The 25,258-nt window shown below is 42.2% G+C and overlaps 1 protein-coding gene and 2 non-coding genes across 4 annotated transcripts in view; all 3 read left to right on the top strand.

Moving 5' to 3' along the window:
* The first annotated feature begins 6,219 nt into the window (after positions 1-6,219).
* trnal-caa (transfer RNA leucine (anticodon CAA)) lies at positions 6,220-6,330 on the top strand. The gene is made up of 2 exons: positions 6,220-6,257; positions 6,285-6,330. It is a non-coding gene; the product is annotated as a tRNA-Leu (tRNA).
* Positions 6,331-8,913: 2,583 nt separating this feature from the next.
* fam114a2 (family with sequence similarity 114 member A2) overlaps positions 8,914-25,258 on the top strand; it is a 33,770-nt gene continuing 17,425 nt past the window's right edge. Inside the window, exons 1-4 of one of the 2 annotated variants that reach the window (XM_060936445.1) lie at positions 8,914-9,025; positions 20,084-20,328; positions 24,273-24,363; positions 24,518-24,619. In XM_060936445.1, the coding sequence (XP_060792428.1) occupies positions 20,098-20,328; positions 24,273-24,363; positions 24,518-24,619 (424 nt within the window). In that variant the 5' untranslated portion in view covers positions 8,914-9,025; positions 20,084-20,097. Of the gene's footprint in view, positions 9,026-16,235; positions 16,316-20,083; positions 20,329-24,272; positions 24,364-24,517; positions 24,620-25,258 lie in introns of those variants that run through there. The other variant, XM_060936446.1, reaches the window with a different exon arrangement.
* LOC132895821 (small nucleolar RNA U3) lies at positions 17,333-17,545 on the top strand. Its single transcript, XR_009655854.1, has one exon. It is a non-coding gene; the product is annotated as a small nucleolar RNA U3 (small nucleolar RNA).

The raw sequence follows: 25,258 nt of genomic DNA, 5'->3' as shown, positions 1-25,258 counted from the left end.
GCAAAAATCTCATCTCATTATCTCTAGCCACTTTATCCTGTTCTACAGGGTCACAGGCAAGCTGGAGCCTATCCCAGCTCACTACAGTCAAAAGGCAGGGTACACCCTGGACAAGTCACCAGGTCATCAAAGGGCTGACACATAGACAACCATTCACACTCAATTTAGAATCACCAGTTAACCTAACCTGCATGTCTTTGGGGGAAATCAGAGCACCCAGAGGAAACCCACACGGACAATGTACAAACTCCGCACAGAAAGGCCCTCACCAGCCACGGGGCTCAAACCCGGACCTTCTTGCTGTGAGGCGACAGTGCTAACCACTACACCACCGTGCCACCCATACAAGCAAAAATGAAAATACCAAAAAAAGTATGAATTTTTGGCTTTCCATGTTTAAGAAATGGGCCGCAGAAAGACAAATAAATGTCTCTCTAGTGGCATATGAATTCTATGAGTTAGACAAGGTGCTATCGCAGTTTTATGCAGACGTGAGGAAAGAAAATGGGGAAAACTATTAACCAGACTCTCTTAAAGTAATGCAGGCAGCATTGGATCGGCATCTGAGACAGGAGAAATATCCGGGATCAATCCTGCTACTTTTCAAGAATCACGAAAAGTCCTCGAGGGAAAAGCGAGAGATTTGCGAAAACAAGGAATGCTTTAGAAACTGATTCAAATGTGCAAGATAGTCTCGCGCCCTGATTGGTTCAGAAAACGTGAATGACAAATGTTGTGAACTTGAATGGCTTCCGAAGTATGAATTTGGCCCTATATATTATAAACAAGTAATCATATGGTTCCTCATAAAATTAAGGATCAATTTCACTCGTGATTTCAAAGTTTTGAATTTTCAAAACTTCGAAATCTCTCATCTCATTATCTCTAGCCGCTTTATCCTTCTACAGGGTCGCAGGCAAGCTGGAGCCTATCCCAGCTGACTACGGGCGAAAGGCGGGGTACACCCTGGACAAGTCGCCAGGTCATCACAGGGCTGACACATAGACACAGACAACCATTCACACTCACATTCACACCTATGGTCAATTTAGAGTCACCAGTTAACCTAACCTGCATGTCTTTGGACTGTGGGGGAAACCGGAGCACCCGGAGGAAACCCACGCGGACACGGGGACAACATGCAAACTCCACACAGAAAGGCCCTCGCCGGCCCCGGGGCTCGAACCCAGGACCTTCTTGCTGTGAGGCGACAGCGCCACCGTGCCGCCCTAACTTCGAAATCACTCATGAAATTAATCCTTAATTTTACTCGGCCCCATACGATTACCTATACCAATGCTTACAAAACCTAATGCTGTTACCAAAGACAGAAATGTGAATTCACAAAATGAACACATGCTGTGCATCATGGTGGTCTAACGTTAAGCTAGCTAGTCAGTGAAGCTCCACCTGACATGCTAGCAAACTCTTTTCAAACTTGAAATCATATTGGGTAGCTAACGCTACTAGAAAAGAAAGATTTCTACATTCTGTTTATTTGGCAAGATTATGCTAAAACATATTTCTGAAAGGACTTCAGATAAGTTATTTATTTTAGCGTAACTCTGTTTTTACATGCTAACTAACAGTGTCCAAGTTAACTAGCTATGTGTTATCATTAGCTGTGGACAAGGCTACGGCAACTTGGTGGGCAAATCCATAGAAAGTCATTTGACTAACCAGACTACATCGATATGTTTGCAACATTATCGCTAGCTCTAAAAGCACAGACAACTTCATTGCAAGAGTCCTCTTGGAATAAACCATTTTCATACCTCAATATGCTTCCGCAGGTTGGTATTTGTAGGCTGTGATGTGGTTCATTTTCAGCAAACAAAGCAAACATTTAAAATGAAATGTATCTTTAATCCTTTCTGAAAACCGAAACATGGGTTCTCGGTGTGACCATGGGTGTGTGCGTTCCCTAGAAGAACCGCATCCTTCCATTCGGCCATCAACTGATCGTGTTAAATAATGCTGCTGAGAAATTATTGAACTTGATTTTATCGTCTATGGACGTGACGTGACCCTAGTGATTACTGATTGTCTGTCTCAGTGTCACCTGCGAAAAAACAATCACATTTTAGAAAAGAAAAGAAAAAACCATCCGCTTTCCAAGCCGTTTTATAGTAATGAGTAACGAGGACCTTGATAGAAATGTAGTGGAGTGAAAAGTACAATATTTGTCTTTCAAATGTAGTGAAGTTAAAGTCATAAGTTTCCAAAAAAATAATACTCAAGTAAAGTACAGATACTCAAAAAGTGTACTTAAGTACAGTACTCAAGTAAATGTACTTTGTTACTGTCCACCTCTGACTATGGAAGCCAGTTTCTGTTATTCAACATAATTATTAGGTTTCTCATATGTACGACTTTAGTTCTCAATTATCTCATAATAATTTCTATCATAATTATGTATTATGGAAAGTACTTTCCATAAATTCAAAAATGCATCCTGTGCATCCTGCAAAATGCAAAAAATGTCCTATAGAAGTTCTCTAGGACTCAATGAAACTCGAAAGGACTTTCTATAGAACTCTGGTGTTCTATAGGATTTCAGCATGGTTCTATAAGAGACTGAATTGTGTCCTATAGAACAGGAAGTTTCTATAGGCTTCTCATCTCATCTCATTATCTCTAGCCGCTTTATCCTTCTACAGGGTCGCAGGCAAGCTGGAGCCCATCCCAGCTGACTACGGGCGAAAGGCGGGGTACACCCTGGACAAGTCGCCAGGTCATCACAGGGCTGACACATAGACACAGACAACCATTCACACTCACATTCACACCTACGCTCAATTTAGAGTCACCGGTTAACCTAACCTGCATGTCTTTGGACTGTGGGGGAAACCGGAGCACCCGGAGGAAACCCACGCGGACATGGGGAGAACATGCAAACTCCGCACAGAAAGGCCCTCGCCGGCCCCGGGGCTCGAACCCAGGACCTTCTTGCTGTGAGGCGACAGCGCTAACCACTACACCACTGTGCCACCCGTTTCTATAGGCTTTTCTCAGTATTCTATGGAAGTTGCCAAGTGTGTTCTTTCGGACAGAAAATTTCTATTAAAACTCAAGTTCTGTAGGAAATCTATATTTGAACATTATTTATTGGTTTGGTGTTTTTGTGTCTACTCAAGAATATTTATATTTTATATAAATATATATATGGGCGGCACGGTGGTGTAGTGGTTAGCGCTGTCGCCTCACAGCAAGAAGGTCCGGGTTCGAGCCCCGTGGCCGGCGAGGGCCTTTCTGTGCGGAGTTTGCATGTTCTCCCCGTGTCCGCGTGGGTTTCCTCTGGGTGCTCCGGTTTCCCCCACAGTCCAAAGACATGCAGGTTAGGTTAACTGGTGACTCTAAATTGACCGTAGGTGTGAATGTGAGTGTGAATGGTTGTCTGTGTCTATGTGTCAGCCCTGTGATGACCTGGCGACTTGTCCAGGGTGTACCCCGCCTTTCGCCCGTAGTCAGCTGGGATAGGCTCCAGCTTGCCTGTGACCTTGTAGAACAGGATAAAGCGGCTAGAGATAATGAGATGAGATGAGATAAATATATATGACGGTGGTGGCACCACTGTTGAGTAAACCATACTAAGGGAACTGGAGAGAGCCCAGAGGGGCCCAGACCATATACAGCTTGCTGGCATGCAATATGATTTGTCTTTTTGAACTTTAGGTTGTAAGTATGGCTAAAATGTCATGACCATATCATGAAATTTCAGTGCCTCAGCCAAGTGGTTTCAACTTAACTCACCTGATCACCAGAATTATTTGGAGGAGGAAGTCGGAATTATTTTTAAATATAATATGGATTTATTAACAAATAGGAGCTTAATTACATGTAAGAGATGCACAAATCATGAAATGATATTAAATCAAAAAAAGCAAAACAACAAAAACACAACTTAAAAATTAGTTACAGTTGTAGGTTTATTTTTCTTTGGGAAACTATGGTCGTTTATTAAATTTATACATTTCGTACTAGTTGAAACTTCACACCACCTGCAGTAACTGTATTTTAGTGGAAATAAACCACTGCATCTATCTTAATGAGTATAAATCCATTAGCAGGACGCACAATGGTATATCTTAAAATATTTAATAATTTTCACTCCAAAATATACTGCAAGTATTTACAAATATGGCGGCACGGTGGTGTAGTGGTTAGTGCTGTTGCCTCACAGCAAGAAGGTCCGGGTTTGAGCCCTGTGGCCGCCGAGGGCCTTTCTGTGTGGAGTTTGCATGTTCTCCCCGTGTCCGCGTGGGTTTCCTCCGGGTGCTCCGGTTTCCCCCACAGTCCAAAGACATGCAGGTTAGGTTAACTGGTGACTCTAAATTGAGCGTAGGTGTGAATGTGAGTGTGAATGGTTGTTTGTCTCTGTGTCAGCCCTGTGATGACCTGGCGACTTGTCCAGGGTGTACCCCGCCTTTCGCCCGTAGTCAGCTGGGATGGGCTCCAGCTTGCCTGCGACCCTGTAGAACAGGATAAAGTGGCTAGAGATAATGAGATGAGATGAGATTTACAAATATGTGTAAATACTGATCAACAGTGCAGTTTGCATGGAAGAATGCCAAAAGAACCTGAAGCAATAGTAGCTGCTGAATTGCTGGGTCTATAGAACTGGTCTATAGGAATTTTTTCAATAGAATGTGCCTATAGAACTGTTTTTCTATAGAACTTGGGTTCTACATGAACTAAAATTCTACAGGATTGCCATTAAGTTTTCTATAGGATTCCTATAGAAGATTTTTAGCAGGGGTTTCTCATCATTATGAGTTAGTATCTCATAATAATGACTTAATATCTCATAATACTGAGATACTTTTGCATAATTATGATTGCTATCTCATAATAATGGAATTTAACAAAGTTTCTTATAATTATGACTTAGTATTTCATAGTTACGACATAAGTTCTCATAATAATGAGATAACTTTTTTATATAATTATGACTTTCTATCTCCTAATTATGAAGTCCTATCTCATAATAATGACTTGCTATCCAATAATTATCCATCCTTATCCTGTGCAGGGTCACAGGCAAGCTGGAACCTATCCCAGCTGACTATGGGTGAGAGGCAGGGTACTCCTCACCAGATCATCACAGGGCTGACACATAGAAACAAACAACCATTCACAGTCAATTTAGAGCCACCAATCAGCCTAACCTGCAAGTCTTTGGAAGGAAACCAGAGCATCCAGGGGAAACCCACACAGAGAGAGCATACAAACTCCACACAGAAAGGCCCTCATCAGCCACTGGGCTTGAACCCAGGACCTTCTTGCTGTGAGGCAACAGTGCTAACCACTACACCACCAATAATTATATGGCATTGAAAGGTTCTCATTATTCTGACTATCTCATAATAATGAGATATTTTCTTCATAATTATGATTTCTAGCTCATAATAATGGAATATAACAAAGTTTCTTATAATTATGATTTAGTATTTCATAGTTACAACATAAGTTCTTATAATAATGAGATACTTTTTTAAATATAATTATGACTTTCTATCTCCTAATTATGAAGTCCTATCTCATAATAATGGTTTGCTATCTCATAATTATGCAATATGGAAAGTTTCTCATAATTATGACTTAGTCTCTCATAATAATAACTTTCTATCTCATAATTATGAAATCCTATCTCAGAGTAATGACTTGCTATCTCATAATTATACAATATGGAAAGTTTTTATTATAGATTATATAATCGATAAGTGGATAATTATTAAAAAAAAAGGAAAGACTGGTGTGTAAACCTATGTGTAAATAATTAAATAGGCTAGCAGGCCAAATTTGCTGTAAGTCTGATACTTTGAAAGTACTCCTTCTCTTTGTTATCATCATTTGTGATTTAGTACTAGGCCTAGCCCAGATTCTGAATAACGTCGGTTGATCAAAGGCTATTCAATTGAATATTACAGTATTTTGTGTATCTCCTCATTTTGGTGACAACTTGTACTTTTTTTTCCCTGCTTCATATATGGTTTTGATGTTCCATGTACCAGTGGTGGTCCTGGTAGAGATGATAGTCTTCACTCTGGCAGCTTCCATCTGAATATGACTTTCACTACCAGATATGATATGTGCTCCTGCTGGAGATCCATCCTCTTCTAGGACTGAAAGGTTTCTGGATTGTCTCATTTGCTTTTTTGTGTAGTGAATTTTGTTTTTTAAATGGAGGGGTGCTTGTCTGATGCTATGCTGTTTAATGTCAGGATGGCCGAGTGGTCTAAGGCGCCAGACTCAAGGGTTCCTCCCTTCTGTGCAACTGGGTAATCTGGTCTCTGATTGGAGGCGTGGGTTCGAATCCCACTTCTGACATGTATTTTTGGCAGCATAGTGGTTAGCACTGTTGCCTCACAGCAAGAAGGTTCTGGGCTGATGGGAGCCTTATTGTGTGGAGTGTGAATGTTCTCCCTGTGTCTGCGTGGGGTTCCCTAACAGTTCAAAGACATGCGGTTAGGTTAACGTGGGGTGGCCTTGGACCGAAGTGCTCTTGAGCAAGACACCTAACCCCAAACTGCTCCCCAGGTGCTGTAGCATAGCTGCCCGCTCCTTTGGGTATGTGTGCGTGCTCATTGCTCATGTGTGTGTTCGCTGCTTCAGATGGGATAAATACAGAGGAGGAATTTCACTGTGCTTAAGTGTATGTGTGATAAAAGTGTGTTCTGCCCAACCCTCCTCCTTTCTCATTCATGTTTGGGACCGACAGTGTAGGAGTTCATTGGATTGAGATGCCTGGAGAGACCTTGTCAGTAGTCTATGTCCCGATCAGGGCCACAGGCAATGATGATGATTATATAGTATCATATCATATCGGAGTAGATTCTATGGTATCGTCAAATATCGAAATGCTGGTTTATGAATTGAAATTGTGTTATTGTATCGTGTGAAAGCCTGAAGTTTACACCATTATCTTGGATGCAGCCTTGGTGGAATGATTTTTGATTTAATTTGATTTATTAGCTTTGCCATAGCATATATATATATATATATATGGCTGGGAAACCACTACAGCTTGCACCAACTGTGTACCAACCGTACACCAATGGGCAACACGGTGGTGTAAGTGGTTAGCACTGTAGTCTCACAGCAAGAAGGTTCTGGGTTTGAGCCCAGCGGCCAGCGGGGGCCTTTCTGTGTAGAGTTTGCATGTTCTTCACGTGTCTTGCTCCTGTTTCTCCCACAGTCCAAAGACATGCGGTTAGGTTAATATGGGATGGGTTTGGGCTGAGGTGCCCTTGAGTGAGGTATGTAACTCGCAACCACTCCCTGGGTGCTGTTAGCGTGCTGCCCACTGCTCTGGGGGTGTGTGTGTGTGTGTGTGCTCATTGCTCACATGTGTGTGTTCACTGCTTCAGATGGGTTAAATGCAGAGAGGAATTTCACAAGTGTGTGATGAATAAAGTTGTGCTTTCTTTCTTTAAAAAAAAAATTACAGTACCAAATCTGCATGTCTTTGAACTATGGGGGAAACTGGAGCACCTGGAGGAAACCCACGCAGACAACATGCAAACTCCACACAGAAAGGCCCCTGTCGACCACGAGGTTCAAACCTGGAACCTTCTTTGAACTGTGGGGGAAACCGGAGCACCTGGAGGAAACCCACGCAGACATGGGGAGAACATACAAACTCCATACAGAAAGGCACCTGTTGGCCACGAGGTTCGAACCTGGAACCTTCTTTGAACTGTGGGGGAAACCGGAGCACCCGGAGGAAACCCACGCAGACAACATGCAAACTCCACACAGAAAGGCACCTGTTGGTCGCAAGGTTTGAACCTGGAACCTTCTTTGAACTGTGGGGGAAACCAGACCACCCGGAGGAAACCCACGCAGACACGGGGAGAACAGCAAACTCCACACAGAAAGGCCCCTGTCGGCCACGAGGTTCAAACCTGGAACCTTCTTTGAACTGTGGGGGAAACCGGAGCACCCGGGGGAAACCCACGCAGAGAACATGCAAACTCCACACAGAAAGGCCCCTGTTGGCCACGCAGTTCGAACCTGGAACCTTCTTTGAACTGTGGGGGAAACCGGAGCACCCGGAGGAAACCCACGCAGACACGGGGAGAACATGCAAACTCCACAGAGAAAGGCCCCTGTCGGCCGTGAGGTTAGAACCTGGAACCTTCTTTGAACTGTGGGGGAAACCGGAGCACCTGGAGGAAACCCACGCAGACATGGGGAGAACATGCAAACTCCATACAGAAAGGCACCTGTTGGCTGCGAGGTTCGAACCTGGAACCTTCTTTGAACTGTGGGGGAAACCGGAGCACCTGGAGGAAACCCACGCAGACAACATGCAAACTCCACACAGAAAGGCACCTGTTGGTCGCAAGGTTTGAACCTGGAACCTTCTTTGAACTGTGGAGGAAACCCACGCAGACACGGGGAGAACATGCAAACTCCACACAGAAAGGCCCCTGTCGGCCGTGAGGTTAGAACCTGGAACCTTCTTTGAACTGTGGGGGAAACCGGAGCACCCAGAGGAAACCACCCAGACAACATGCAAACTCCACACAGAAAGGCCCCTGTTGGCCACGCGGTTCGAACCTGGAACCTTCTTTGAACTGTGGGGGAAACCCATGCAGACAACATGCAAACTCCACACAGAAAGGCCCCTGTCGGCCGTGAGGTTAGAACCTGGAACCTTCTTTGAACTGTGAGGGAAACCTGGAGGACCTGGAGCACCTGGAGGAAACCCACGCAGACATGGGGAGAACATGCAAACTCCACACAGAAAGGCCCTTGTTGGTCACGAGGTTCGAACCTGCAACCTTCTTGCTGCGAGGCGACAGTGCTAACCACTACACCACCGTGCCGCCAAGCACGGCGTAATAGCGCTCCGAACCACCAGATGGCGCTGTGTGGCTCCTAAAAGACTTTCTTGGTTGACAGCTGAAGAAAAGATCAACTAGGAAAAACAAATCGAATCCCAGGCGTCGGGACAGAAAGTCCAGTGACGTGGCCTGCAGAGGAGCTTCTGAACACTGATACATACAACAATTAACAGGTTTGTTTTCCATTTTATTTAAACCAGTGTTATGTTTGTAACATGATCTTAACAGTAAACAGATAATTATGTCTCTCTTTAGGTTAGCTTTGAATTCCAAAAGCTTTCCTGTTCCCTAAATAATGGATGATCTAATCTCTTTCATGCACTATAGGTGTAAAAGACAGATTTTTGACATTCAGACATTTTCAACTAATTTTGCAGGATGTCTTTAGTAAGTAATCAGTAATCAGAACATTACATACCTGAGTGATTACAGTATCATGTCACGTGGATCCCTGGAGTCGAAGATCTCCAAGCCATCAACACTCACTGAACACTGCTTGGGGCTTGACGACCAGCAAGGAGAAAACAGAAGTCCTCCACCAGAACTGTGATGACACCCCCCCCCATCATGTTGGATGATTACTACAAGTTCACATACAGTGGTGCTTGAAAGTTTGTGAACCCTTTGGAGTTTTCTGAATTTCTGCATAAATATGACCTAAAACACCATCAGATTTTCACACAAGTCCTAAAAGTAGAGAAAGAGAACCCAGTTAAACAAATGAGACAAAAATATTATACTTGGTCATTTATTTATTGAGGAAAATGATCCAATATTACATATCTGTGAGTGGCAAAAGTATGTGAAGATGGCGGACACAGCAGGTAAAGGTGGTGCTGCTTTGAGAAAAGCTCGACTAAAACCAGAGATTTACACTACAGCAAACGGTAAAACTCTGGTGGAGGATGAACTGCTGAACTTTCTTGTTGTGAAAATGAAGACACTGAGTCAGGACGATATAATATTGGTGGCTGTGAACCACTTTGGATCCGAGTGGATTGAGAATTCAAAGAAGGCACTGTTTGAACTCTGCCCCCACACAACTCAGCGTTTTGTTACGCACAAGGGGCCACAGAAAGACGTAAACAACATTAAAAGCTGTCTTAAAGTGCTTAACGAGGCTGGGGAAAACATCCCTCACTTTGTGTCGCATCATTTAGATGAACTGCCTCCTGTAACTTTTAACAGTATTGATGTGTCATGTATGTTGCGGACCTTGGAGCGTGTCAGTGCGGATATAACATCCCTGAAGCAAGCGGTGTCTGTGCAAACAGGGCAATGCGATGACCTTCGGATGATAGCAAGTGGACTAAACCAGCGTTTGTGTGCTGTTGAGAACTGCGAACCCGTCTCGAATAATGTGCCAACGCCATCGGACAGCGGTGAGGCCGCCGCAGGGCGAGATGTGGATAGCGCGGTGATGGTGATTGAAACCTTGAATCCTATTACGGATAGGCCTACTGCCAGTACAGCGGATGGAGTCGCTGACCAATCTCCCAGGCTATCTGCTTCTTTAACATATAGCAGTGTAGTCAGGAGGGGCCGACGACAACAGCAACAGGCTGGCAGACTGACCCAGCTTCAACCCAAACCGCGCCTGAATTCGGCTCGGAGGGTGAAGAACAGTGGTATTGTTGGAACCAGTGTATGCGGATCTTTACGAGCCATAAAAACTAAGTTGGTGAGTGTCTTCGCCTCGAGATTTTCCCCGGATGTAGAATCGGAAGCATTGACTTGTTATCTTAAAGATAAATTGCACCGAGATGTGACTTGCCAAAAGATAGACAGTGTTCAAAAGCGATATAGCTCATTTAAAATCATGGCAGAATGCGAAAAGGTCGAGGAAATGTATGATCCGGAAATTTGGCCAGATGGCATCTTTGTGCGCCGCTTCTATGAAGCACGGAAAACAGTGGACATAAAAACTCCTGGAGTGGTGAGGAGTAGTGTTGTGTCTGGGGCCGGGACATCTGCCGCGGCTGAGGATGGATTGTAAACATGAAAGTTGTGTCATACAATGCGCGTGGCCTGCGCTTAGGGCAGAGTGATAGCGATAAAGTGCGTCGCATTGTGATTGACCAACTTTTAAACAGCGTGGATATTCTGTGCATACAAGAGACTTTATTGCCCAAACAAGACCTCGACAAACTTAACTCTGTGCATAATGATTTTTATGGGGCAGGGGAGTCTACAACTGATTTGAGTTTGGGCATTATACGGGGTAGAATACCTGGTGGTGTGGCCATATTCTGGCAAAAGAAGTATGACTCACTGATAACTGTCTTGCGGTTGCAGGTTGACTGGGCTATAGCCATCAAGGTGGTCTATGAGAAAAATGAGTTTGTTATTTTAAATGTTTACACCCCCTATGAATGTAACCAGAATGAGAACGAATTCCTTAACAGACTAGCATTCATTAGTTCTTTTATTAAAGAAAGAGTGTACAAGTATATTTGTTATGGGTGATCTGAATGCTGACATTTCGGGTAATCAGTCTATGTTTGGACAATATTTACAGGACTTTTGCCAAAATAGTAAACTGGTGTTATCCAGTAAAATGCTGTTGCCTGATAATAGCTATACATACATTAGCGAGGCATGGCATACAACATCTTGGCTGGACCATTGTATATGCACAGCTGATGCCCATGACTGTATATCTGACGTTAACATTCGATATGATCTGGCTATGTCAGACCATATTCCTGTCTCAATGACATTAAATTTGAGCTGCCTACCAGTATTGTCTGACAATAATAGATGTCAACATACATATAATAAAATAAAGTGGGATAAGCTCTCTGAGAGTGATCTTTGGAATTATAATGCACTAACTGATACTAGTCTCAGTAGTGTATATATACCATATTTAGTATTTTCCTGTGACTCTAATTGTAAAAATCAGGACCACTGTAATTATTTATTTGATATGTATGAAAATATTGTTAATTGCTTGGTTAATGATGGGAAGTATTTTATTCAAGATAAGAAAAAACAAAAGATTAGGCCTGGATGGAGTGAATATGTGGCTGATCTCCATTCTGAGGCTAAACAAGCATTAAGAAGCTGGGTAGCTGCTGGAAAAGCCAGACATGGCCCAGAGTTTCAGAATAAAAAGGCCGCTAATGCTAGCTATAAATATGCCATACGCTATGTGAAAAAAAATGAGCAAATGATGAGGGCTAACTCAATGGCTAGAAAACTTCAACAGAATAGTGTTCAGGAATTTTGGAATGAAGTGAGGGCTATTAACAACAGCAAGATTCCCCTTCCCTCCACTATAGATGGTATAGTTGGGGACGGGAATATTGCTGAGTTTTGGGCTATGCATTTTGGGGAAATTTTTAACTGTGTTGATAGTGCTGTTTTTAAAGTTGATGATTATGTTGTTCCTGATGACATTATGGTTATTAGACCAGATGAGGTGTGTGATGCCATTGGTAAGCTGGCAGTAAATAAAGCCAGTGGCCCTGATCAAATCTCTGCAGAGCATCTGAAGTATGCGAGCTACAGACTTTCTGTGTTGCTGGCTTTGTGTTTTTCTGGCCTGTTGGCACATGGTGTATTACCAGACTCCCTTTTATCTGTATTATTGGTTCCAGTCATTAAAGATAAAACTTGTAAAGCATCTAACTCGGGCAACTATAGGCCTATTGCACTTGCAAGCATTATCTCCAAAGTTTTGGAGCGGATTATTTTGGATAGGCTCCAAGGATATGTGATAACAACTGACAATCAGTTTGGTTTTAAGCATAAACATGGAACAGACTTGTGTATATATGCATTGAAAGAGCTTATATCAAAGTATACGAAAAAGAACTCTACCATATTTATGTGTTTTTTAGACGCATCTAAGGCGTTTGACCGTGTTAATCACGGGAAATTATTTTTAAAATTATATGAACGAGGGGTTCCTTTATATTTGATCCGCATCTTGCAGTACTGGTATTCTCATCAAACCATGCAGGTCAAATGGGGTGAGGCCTCCTCTAGTTATTTTTTTGTTTCCAACGGGGTCAGACAAGGTGGTATTCTCTCTCCTTTTCTTTTTAATTTTTATATGGACGAGCTGTCTATGAAGTTAAAAGAGACTGGATGTATGATTGGGGATAAGGTTGTCAATCATTTATTATATGCTGATGACTTAGTTGTGTTGTCTCCTTATAGTGCTGGTCTGCAGCAACTGCTTAGAGTCTGTTCAGATTATGGCATAGAGTATGACATCAAATACAACCCAAAAAAGAGTGTTATAATGATTGCTAGGGCTAAGGAGGATAAAAAGTTACATTTTCCTTCTTTTTTTCTAAATGATAGTGAGCTGACAGTTGTTACGAAAACAAAATATTTGGGACATCTACTAAGGAATGATTTAAGTGATGATGATGATATCCAGCGCCAGTGCTACAAATTGTATGCTCAAGCGAATATGCTGGCACGAAAGTTCTATATGTGTACATATGAAGTCAAAACATGTCTTTTTAGAACTTATTGTACATCACTGTATACAGCTCAGCTTTGGTATAATTATAGCAAAGCAAAGATAAATAAGATTAAGGTGGCTTATAATGATGCACTGAGAATATTGCTTAAAGCCCCGAGGTGGGAAAGTGCAAGTGCTTTGTTTGTAAATGCTAATGTTCCTACATTTCAGGCTCTGATGAGGAAACTTATGCACAAATTTATGTGTAGGTTATATGAATCTAGAAATGTTATCATCATGAGTTTGTGTAATATAAAGGAGAGTGATATTTTATATATTTCTGACATGTGGAAACATTGGAAAAGCCAACTTTATGTTGGCCTATCTTAAATGTTTTTTTTTTTTTTTTTTTTTTTTGTAAGTGTGTATTTTTATATGTATTATTTGGACCTTTGAGTCTGTAACAATAAAGTGTATATATATGTGAACCTTTGCTTTCAGTATCTGGTGTGACCCCCTTGTGCAGCAATAACTGCAACTAAACGTTTGCGGTAACTGTTGATCAGTCCTGCACACCGGCTTGGAGGAATTTTAGCCCATTCTTCTGTACAGAACAGCTTCAACTCTGGGATGTTGGTGGGTTTGCTCACATGAACTGCTCACTTCAGGTCCTTCCACAACATTTCGATTGGATTAAGGTCAGGACTTTGACTTGGCCATTCCAAAACATTAACTTTATTCTTCTTTAACCATTCTTTGGTAGAACGACTTGTGTGCTTAGGGTCGTTGTCTTGCTGCATGACCCACCTTCTCTTGGGATTCAGTTCATGGACAGATGTCCTGACATTTTCCTTTAGAATTCACTGGTATAATTCAGAATTCATTGTTCCATCAATGATGGCAAGCCGTCCTGGCCCAGATTCAGCAAAACAGGCCCAAATCATGATCCTACCACCACCATGTTTCACAGATGGGATAAGGTTCATATGCTTGAATGCAGTGTTCCCTTTCAGCAAACATAATGCTTCTCATTTAAACCAAAAAGTTCTATTTAGGTCTCATCTGTCCACAAACCATTTTTCCAATAACCTTCTGGCTTGTCCACGTGATCTTTAGCAAACTGCAGATGAGCAGCAATGTTCTTTTTGGAGAGCAGTGGCTTTCTCCTTGCAACCCTGCCATGCACACCATTGTTGTTCAGTGTTCTCCTGATGGTGGACTCATGAACATTAACATTAGCCAATGTGAGAGAGGCCTTCAGTTGCTTAGAAGTTACCCTGGGGTCCTTTGTGACCTTGCCGACTATTACACGCCTTGCTCTTGGATTGATCTTTGTTGGTTGACCACTCCTGGGGAGGGTAACAATGGTCTTAAATTTCCTCCATTTGTACACAGTTTGTCTGACTGTGGATTGGCGGAGTCCAAACTCTCTAGAGATGGTTTTGTAACCTTTTCCAGCCTGATGAGCATCAACAACGCTTTTTCTGAGGTCCTCAGAAATCTCCTTTGTTCATGCCATGATACACTTCCACAAACATGTGTTGTGAAGATCAGACTTTGATAAATCCATGTTCTTTAAATAAAGCAGGGTGCCCACTCACACCTGATTGTCATCCCACTGATTGAAAACACCTGACTCTAATTTCACCTTCAAATTAACTGCTAATCCTAGAGGTTCACATACTTTTGCCACTCACAGATATGTAATATTGGATCATTTTCCTCAATAAATAAATGACCAAGTATAATATTTTTGTCTCATTTGCTTAACCGGGTTCTCTTTATATACTTTTAGAACTTGTGTGAAAATCTGATGATGTTTAAGGCCATATTTATGCAGAAGTATAGAAAATCCTAAAGGGTTCATAAATTTTCAAGCACCACTGTACCTTGGTGGTGTGATGTCTGATGATGCCTCACTGGTCCATGAAATCAGTAGGAGGATCTCTTGTGCTGCAGCAGCCTACAAGTCCTTTGATTCAAGGTGCTGGAAACGATCGGGACGCTCTGTAACTACAAAGCTATTGTCCTCCTTACTCTCTTATATGGCAGCGAAGACTGGGCCACTCTAGCTAATCACACCCACAGACTAGAAGTGTTTCACCAACAGTCCCTGCGTCGCATCGTGAACATCAACTGGTGGCAACATATCACCAACCAAGAGGTACTGTCAAGAGCCAATTCAACAACTGTAGAGACAGTGCTGAGAATAAATCGTCTAAGGTGGTTAGGCCATGTATCAAAGATGGAAGAGGACCGCATCCCAAAACAACTTTTGTTTGGAGAACTAAAGAATGGCACCAGGGAGCGTGGACGGCTAAAAAAAGATGGAAAGATTGCGCAAAAGACGATCTGAAGCTATTTGCCATCAACAGTACAACCTGGTATGAAGTAGGCCTGACGGCAAACAATCAATTAATCGTTGGTCGACCAAAAAATTATTAGCCGACCAAAATTCCATTGGTCGATTGGTCGCAGGGAAAAAAGCCGCGTCTTGTCAAAGGGCTGAAGGGCTTTTAATTTGACGGGCATGATAAAGGAAGTCGTGACACTAATTTACTGTTGGTGATTTTTTTTAACACGGGCAGACAGCATGTCTGGAAGGAGCTCTAAAATATGGGATCATTTCGAAAAGAACAAAGATGACCCAAAGAGGGTTACGTGCAGAATTTGCAAAAAAACATTCGCCTTTCATTCTTCCACGATGAACATGCTTTACCACCTCAACCATGTAAGTAGCCTACTAGCCTAGCTAGCCTACCCCTTGCAACCTGAAGTTTGATTGCAATACGTAGGCCTACTGGTTACTGGCTACTGGTAAAGCTAAATTATCCAGCTCACTGTTTTACAATCTCTCTACAGGCGCATCCACTTTATTGCGATGAGCCAGCCTCCTCCACGGCATCCTCATCATCATCCTCATCACTGACTCAGCAAAAGCTCGTAATGAAACCTTCTCTATCTGAAAAAAGGAAGAGAGACATAACTGACAAAATAGCTGATTTCATCGCGCTGGACATGTGACCTGTGAATATCATCAGTGGTGAGGGATTTAAAAATCTAATTGAATACCTCGAGCCAGGATACAGCCTGCCAAGACGTGACACAGTGATGCACACGGTTACGAGCAAATACGACTCTACAAAACAAACACTTCAGGGCAAGATCGAAAACTGCAAAGCACTCAGTTTCACAACGGATATATGGACATCTAACCAGATGGAAAGTTACATGACGGTCACTGCCGTTAGTGGTAAATGCGCATAGATACGGCAGCCCGGCATTACAGGTAAAGCCTCACAGATGTGTATCCCGGTAAAAATGGGCAGGTGTTTTTTTTTTGGGGGGGGGCGCGATTAGTCGATTAGTCGGAGTGAATGCACGACCACTGGTCGACCAAGAAAATCCTTGGTCGGGGACAGCCCTAGTATGAAGAGACACAAAACCGAGACAAGTGGCGTCAGAACCTGTGACGGGGTCGAGCCAGCTGTGAGGCTGAACTAGCAACCTGTGCCGCACGCTGCCGCTGCCAGAAGCGTCATGACCAGGTTCCCCGTAATCACAAGTGACAGGGATTGGAGTGAGTGAGTGGATCCCTGCACTGTTCAGCTTTCAGTCCGAAGGCCACAGCTGTTTACTGATCTTATACAGCTGTTCCCAAATGTGGCCATCAAGGCAGATAGATGGATATTGGACCATGTCCTCAGAGACTACAGACTACACTTTCAGGGAAAGTTTCTATAGTGTCTAACTAGGAAGTGTGATTTGGAAGTCTTCTTCTTCATCCTTGTCCCACTTGTGTGTGGGGTCACTGCCATGTCCTTGACATGCCATAGTAATTGGAGCATAGTTTCCTCCCATTTCTGGGTTTGGGACCAACCATTCTCTCTCTCTCACACACACACACACACACAATCGCACCTATGGGCAATTTAAAGTAGCCAGTTAACCTAACTGCATGTCTTTGGACTGTTGGACCCAGAGGAAACTCACACAGACACAGGGAGAACATGCAAACGCCACACAGAAAGGCTTGAACCCAGAACCTTCTTACTGTGAGGTGACCGTGCTAACCACCGCACCACCATGCCACCCTGTGATTTGGAGGTGTTATGTTTCTCTAATCACAGTGATGAGTTATGACATGATGTACTCTTCTGAGCATGAATCAGGATTTAGCTTATGATTTTCTTTCATTGGCTTTAATCATTCATGATTGTTTGTTTTTTGCTTCTTATGAAGCATGAAAGCAAGAGTACATGATCTGAGTGATTCGTGAGTCGGTTTTGGGGAAGCCATGATTAGAGAAACCGGGATCTTTGGGACCAAAAGGTCACTGGTTTGATTCCCTGGACCTGCAGGAATGGCTGACGTGCCCTTCTGTAAGGCACTTAAACCCCAAACTCACCTAACCTAACTCCGTGGACGCATTGCTCACATACCCAGATGGGTTAAATGCAGAGAGAGAATTTCACTCTGCTGTAATGTGTGTGTGTATATGATGAAAAAAGGCTTAAAAATGTACTTGAAGAAAAATTACCTTGAAAGTAAACAGAACGCAGGCAAGCTGGAGCCTATCCCAGCTGACTACGGGCGAAAAGCTTGCCTGCGACCCTGTAGAACAGGATAAAGCGGCTAGAGATAATGAGATGAGATGAGTAAACAGAACATCCAGTGAGCTATTTGCATCAACAATGGAGTTGTATTAATCCTGAAGACAGAATAGTATGTGTATAAATGCATAATTACATGACATTAAATAACAGTTAAGTGCTTGTATACATCCAGATTCAGTGTGTGTATGAACAGGGTTAGGGTCAATACAAATCCAGTGTAGTGATGTACACTGGCAAAAATTATGAAAATCGCAACACTGTCCAAATACTTATGGACCTGACTGGAAAGCCCTCATTATTAAATACTTCATATTAATAATAGCTAAACAAACCTGAAGGACAAGCTGCTGCTTCACTGTGCTCACGAATGTACAACCCCGATTCCAAAAAAGTTGGGACAAAGTACAAATTGTAAATAAAAACGGAATGCAATAATTTACAAATCTTAAAAACTGATATTGTATTCACAATAGAACATAGACAACATATCAAATGTCGAAAGTGAGACATTTTGAAATTTCATGCCAAATATTGGCTCATTTGAAATTTCATGACAGCAACACATCTCAAAAAAGTTGGGACAGGGGCAATAAGAGGCTGGAAAAGTTAAAGGTACAAAAAAGGAACAGCTGGAGGACCAAATTGCAACTCATTAGGTCAATTGGCAATAGGTCATTAACATGACTGGGTATAAAAAGAGCATCTTGGAGTGGCAGTGGCTCTCAGAAGTAAAGATGGGAAGAGGATCACCAATCCCCCTAATTCTGCGCCGACAAATAGTGGAGCAATATCAGAAAGGAGTTCGACAGTGTAAAATTGCAAAGAGTTTGAACATATCATCATCTACAGTGCATAATATCATCAAAAGATTCAGAGAATCTGGAAGAATCTCTGTGCGTAAGGGTCAAGGCCGGAAAACCATACCGGGTGCCCGTGATCTTCAGGCCCTTAGACGGCACTGCATCACATACAGGCATGCTTCTGTATTGGAAATCACAAAATGGGCTCAGGAATATTTCCAGAGAACATTATCTGTGAACACAATTCACTGTGCCATCCGCCGTTGCCAGCTAAAACTCTATAGTTCAAAGAAGAAGCCGTATCTAAACATGATCCAGAAGCGCAGACGTCTTCTCTGGGTCAAGGCTCATTTAAAATGGACTGTGGCAAAGTGGAAAACTGTTCTGTGGTCAGACGAATCAAAATTTGAAGTTCTTTATGGAAATCAGGGACGCCGTGTCATTCGGACTAAAGAGGAGAAGGACGATCCAAATTGTTATCAGCGCTCAGTTCAGAAGCCTGCATCTCTGATGGTATGGGGTTGCATTAGCGCGTGTGGCATGGGCAGCTTACACATCTGGAAAGACACCATCAATGCTGAAAGGTATATCCAGGTTCTAGAGCAACATATGCTCCCATCCAGACGACGTCTCTTTCAGGGAAGACCTTGCATTTTCCAAGATGACAATGCCAAACCACATACTGCATCAATTACAGCATCATGGCTGCGTAGAAGAAGGGTCCGGGTACTGAACTGGCCAGCCTGCAGTCCAGATCTTTCACCCATAGAAAACATTTGGCGCATCATAAAACGGAAGATACGACAAAAAAGACCTAAGACAGTTGAGCAACTAGAATCCTACATTAGACAAGAATGGGTTAACATTCCTATCCCTAAACTTGACCAACTTGTCTCCTCAGTCCCCAGACGTTTACAGACTGTTGTAAAGAGAAAAGGGGATGTCTCACAGTGGTAAACATGGCCTTGTCCCAACTTTTTTGAGATGTGTTGTTGTCATGAAATTTAAAATCACCTAATTTTTCTCTTTAAATGATACATTTTCTCAGTTTAAACATTTGATATGTCATCTATGTTCTATTCTGAATAAAATATGGAATTTTGAAACTTCCACATCATTGCATTCCGTTTTTGACAATTTGCGCTTTGTCCCAACTTTTTTGGAATCGGGGTTGTAAACACAAGAGCCAGACTAGTTTAAATCATAAGTGCCTCGTGGTACTGAATGCGAGTCGTCTGGTCACGAGATAATGAGTGTGTTTTTGAGATTTTTAGAACCATGCTGTACAAGTGTACTGGGCTGAGTGAATTTAGAACTGTCTTCCAGGTCAGGGAGCAGATTTTATGATGAGCACTCGACAAAGACATTGATGCATCATTTATCTGTCCATTATAGGATTATGAGATAAGATGTCAGACAGCGAGCACCCAGCCACTGACCAACAAGAGACTGTGGAAGGGCATGTCCCCAAAGAGCCCCCATCACGCTCGTCGCATGGTGACTCTTCGCATGACATGCAAAGTGACCGCTCCGCTGACGTAGCGCCGACTCAAAAGACGAGGAAGAGACCAGAGAACAAACCACCTCCTGAAGTCCAGGAGAGTCCAGAGACAGAGCGCGTGGCGGAAAATGAATCCAAGGTAAATCAAGATTTATTCTGTGTGGAACGTTTCTGAGCACACATTGCTAGTAGTCCCGGTAATGCTGGTTTAAAAAATGTTCCCTGATCCTTTATTTACTGTCTGAATAACAAAATGTTATCTTTTTTTTATGTGAAAAATAAATATAAAAAATAAAATATTTATTTTATGATAGACAGATAAATAAAGTGAAATGTGATATCAATATTGCAACCCCGATTCCAAAAAAGTTGGGACAAAGTACAAATTGTAAATAAAAACGTAATGCAACGATGTGGAAGTTTCAAAATTCCATATTTTATTCAGAATAGAACATAGATGACATATCAAATGTTTAAACTGAGAAAATGTATCATTTAAAGAGAAAAATTAGGTGATTTTAAATTTCATGACAACAACACATCTCAAAAAAGTTGGGACAAGGCCATGTTTCCCACTGTGAGACATCCCCTTTTCTCTTTACAACAGTCTGTAAACGTCTGGGGACTGAGGAGACAAGTTGCTCAAGTTTAGGGATAGGAATGTTAACCCATTCTTGTCTAATGTAGGATTCTAGTTGCTCAACTGTCTTAGGTCTTTTTTGTCGTATCTTCCGTTTTATGATGCGCCAAATGTTTTCTATGGGTGAAAGATCTGGACTGCAGGCTGGCCAGTTCAGTACCCGGACCCTTCTTCTACGCAGCCATGATGCTGTAATTGATGCAGTATGTGGTTTGGCATTGTCATCTTGGAAAATGCAAGGTCTTCCCTGAAAGAGACGTCGTCTGGATGGGAGCATATGTTGCTCTAGAACCTGGATACACCTTTCAGCATTGATGGTGTCTTTCCAGATGTGTACGCTGCCCATGCCACACGCACTAATGCAACCCCATACCATCAGAGATGCAGGCTTCTGAACTGAGCGCTGATAATAACTTGGGTCGTCCTTCTCCTCTTTAGTCCGAATGACACGGCGTCCCTGATTTCCATAAAGAACTTCAAATTTTGATTCGTCTGACCACAGAATTTCCAATACTGATTTCCAATACTGATTTCCAATACAGAAGCATGCCTGTATGTGATGCAGTGCCATCTAAGGGCCCGAAGATCACGGGCACCCAGTATGGTTTTCCGGCCTTGACCCTTACGCACAGAGATTCTTCCAGATTCTCTGAATCTTTTGATGATATTATGCACTGTAGATGATATGTTCAAACTCTTTGCAATTTTACACTGTCGAACTCCTTTCTGATATTGCTCCACTATTTGTCGGTGCAGAATTAGGGGGATTGGTGATCCTCTTCCCATCTTTACTTCTGAGAGCCGCTGCCACTCCAAGATGCTCTTTTTATACCCAGTCATGTTAATGACCTATTGCCGATTGACCTAATGAGTTGCAATTTGGTCCTCCAGCTGTTCCTTTTTTGTACCTTTAACTTTTCCAGCCTCTTATTGCCCCTGTCCCAACTTTTTTGAGATGTGTTGCTGTCATGAAATTTCAAATGAGCCAATATTTGGCATGAAATTTCAAAAAATGTCTCACTTTTGACATTTGATATGTTGTCTATGTTCTATTGTGAATACAATATCAGTTTTTGAGATTTGTAAATTATTGCATTCCGTTTTTATTTCCAATTTGTACTTTGTCCCAACTTTTTTGGAATCGGGGTTGTATATCAACTTATATGGCACGAGCTACTTCTGGTAAAATCATGCACTCTGATTGGTTCCTTGGCGAGCAGTATTTTCCCGTAATGCCCGTGGGCGATTATGGACTTTCTTTCCAAGGTGCCGGCTTTCAGTGTTGCAAAAAACAAACAAAATGATAAAAAAGATGAATTGGAAATCAAAATGGAATCAAAAACGGCCGAAAGACAAACAAGAGTCACAGGGTTATTTAAGAAATAAGCAATGAAGAGCATTCAGAAAGCACTAGCCGCTCACAAAAATTCAGTTTTGAAACTGCAAGCTGTTTATTCTGCATGCGTGACTCAACTACATTACATATATGACGTGACTGAAAGCAGCATCACGCCTTGTTATAATGAGCATCTGTTTTATTCTTAGAAATAAAAAAAGCCAGATAATGAACTCCTTATTAATCTCGGTCTTTACGGTAAAATATCAGACCGAGGTCTTGACAGTACGGACTGAGCTGTACTGTCAAGACCTCGGTCTGATATTTTCTTGTAAAAACCTCGCGCTCAGTTAATAAGTAGTTATTATTGTCCAGCCCTATTCATAAAACTCTGTTTGCTCATGTATACAGTGCGGCAAAAAAGTATTTAGTCAGTCACCAATTGTGCAAGTTCTCCCACTTAAAAAGATGAGAGGCCTGTAATCATAGGTATACCTCAACTATGAGAGACAAAATGAGAAAAAAAAAATCCAGAAAATCATATTGTCTGTCTGATTTTTAAAGAATTTATTTGCAAATTATGGTGGAAAATACAGTAAGTATTTGGTCAATAACAAAAGTTCATCTCAATACTGTTATATACCCTTTGTTGGCAATGACAGAGGTCAAACATTTTCTGTAAGTCTTCACAAGGTTTTCACACACTGTTGCTGGTATTTTGGCCCATTCCTCCATGCAGAGCTCCTCTAGAGCAGTGATGTTTTGGGGCTGTCGCTGGGCAACACGGACTTTCAACTCCCTCCAAAGATTTTCTATGGGGTTGAGATCTGGAGACTGGCTAGGCCACTCCAGGACCTTGAAATGCTTCTTATGAAGCCACTCCTTCGTTGCCTGGGTGGTGTGTTTGGGATCATTGTCATGCTGAAAGACCCAGCCACGTTTCATCTTCAATGCCCTTGCTGATGGAAGGAGGTTTTCACTCAAAATCTCACGATACATGGCCCCATTCATTCTTTCCTTTACACGGATCAGTCGTCCTGGTCCCTTTGCAGAAAAACAGCCCCAAAGCATGATGTTTCCACCCCCATGCTTCACAGTAGGTATGGTGTTCTTTGGATGCAACTCAGCATTCTTTCTCCTCCAAACACGACAAGTTGAGTTTTTACCAAAAAGTTCTATTTTGGTTTCATCTGACCATATGACATTCTCCCAATCCTCTTCTGGATCATCCAAATGCTCTCTAGCAAACTTCAGACGGGCCTGGACATGTACTGGCTTAAACAGGGGGACACGTCTGGCACTGCAGGATTTGAGTCCCTGGCGGCGTAGTGTGTTACTGATGGTAGCCTTTGTTACTTTGGTCCCAGCTCTCTGCAGGTCATTCACTAGGTCCCCCCGTGTGGTTCTGGGATTTTTGCTCACCATTCTTGTGATCGTTTTGACCCCACGGGGTGAGACCTTCGTGGAGCCCCAGATCGAGGGAGATTATCAGTGGTCTTGTATGTCTTCCATTTTCTAATAATTGCTCCCACAGTTGATTTCTTCACACCAAGCTGCTTACCTATTGCAGATTCAGTCTTCCCAGCCTGGTGCAGGTCTACAATTTTGTTTCTGGTGTCCTTTGACAGCTCTTTGGTCTTGGCCATAGTGGAGTTTGGAGTGTGACTGTTTGAGGTTGTGGACAGGTGTCTTTTATACTGATAACGAGTTCAAACAGGTGCCATTAATACAGGTAACGAGTGGAGGACAGAGGAGCCTCTTAAAGAAGAAGTTACAGGTCTGTGAGAGCCAGAAATCTTGCTTGTTTGTAGGTGACCAAATACTTATTTTACTGAGGAATTTACCAATTAATTCATTAAAAATCCTACAATGTGATTTCCTGGATTCTTTCCCCCCATTCTGTCTCTCATAGTTGAAGTGTACCTATGATGAAAATTACAGGCCTCTCTCATCTTTTTAAGTGGGAGAACTTGCACAATTGGTGGCTGACTGAATACTTTTTTGCCCTACTGTATGTTTATTAAAAACAAAAAAATTTAAACACACCTGCTTGTTGTAATCGTTTTTTTTTAATTCATTAATTTATTTTTTTTAAACCTCTTTTCAGACAACAACTGTAACCCACGGTGGTTGGGGGAGCTGGGGAAACTGGGGGAAGTCTCTTCTTTCTACGGCCACAGCCACTGTTGCCACCGTAGGCAAGTTCCGTCATAATTGCTGGCATTTGTTCTGTTTATCATGCAAAATAATAAAAAAAAAAATACATCAAATGTATATATTTTTCAGAAAACATGGAATTAGCTTCTTAATGAACTGGAATGACATGATAGCTTGTTCATTCTCTGATTTAAGGCCAAGGACTGTCTCAGGTCATCGAGAAGGCAGAGACGTCTTTGGGAATTCCCAGTCCTGTGGAGCTGTCTGCCCAAACGGAGAAGGAAGAGGAAGGAGATGGTAATTGTTCTCTGGATTTATTGACGTTTTCAGAAATTTGACACCTTTCCCTAAGTGAAGAAATAATGGAAGTCTAAAGGAAGCCAGTGTCTTATTAGCTCATCTGTCCATTAGGCCGTGAGCTGTTCCCATGGCGTCGCGTCCGTCGTCTGCAATTCAGTTAAATCGTATCTCCTCCATCAGTTCTCCACGGATTTCCGTTCCGATTGTTTTGTTTGAAAGAACTCATCACGCCGCACAAAACTTGGTCGTTGTTATGACAAATTTTTTTGCTAACAAGTCACTAATTACGCCAAATTAACGAATTTTCCAAACCTGTCACTAGAATTGTATCTCCTCTCTGATTTCTCATCCAATTCCAGTTCTGATCGATGTTTTGGATCGATCTTCCCTCTAGGAACAAAACTCGGTCGTTTGTTTGTTGATTTTCCTGTTGTAAACAATTTGTTTATTTTCAGTTAAATCGTATCAGTTCTCCTCTCTCAGTTCTCAGTGGATTTCAGTTCTGATTGTTTTATTCGAAAGAACTCGGCCTTCTGAACAACACTTGATCATTGTATTGTCAAATTTTTTGCGAACAAATTAGTCATTAGGTCAACTTGACACATTTTCTTCTGACTAGAATTGTATCTCCTCTCT

The sequence above is a fragment of the Neoarius graeffei genome, chromosome 12 (assembly GCF_027579695.1).
Source record: "Neoarius graeffei isolate fNeoGra1 chromosome 12, fNeoGra1.pri, whole genome shotgun sequence".
Classification (NCBI taxonomy): domain Eukaryota; kingdom Metazoa; phylum Chordata; class Actinopteri; order Siluriformes; family Ariidae; genus Neoarius; species Neoarius graeffei.
This window is presented reverse-complemented; position numbering and strand designations above follow the sequence as displayed.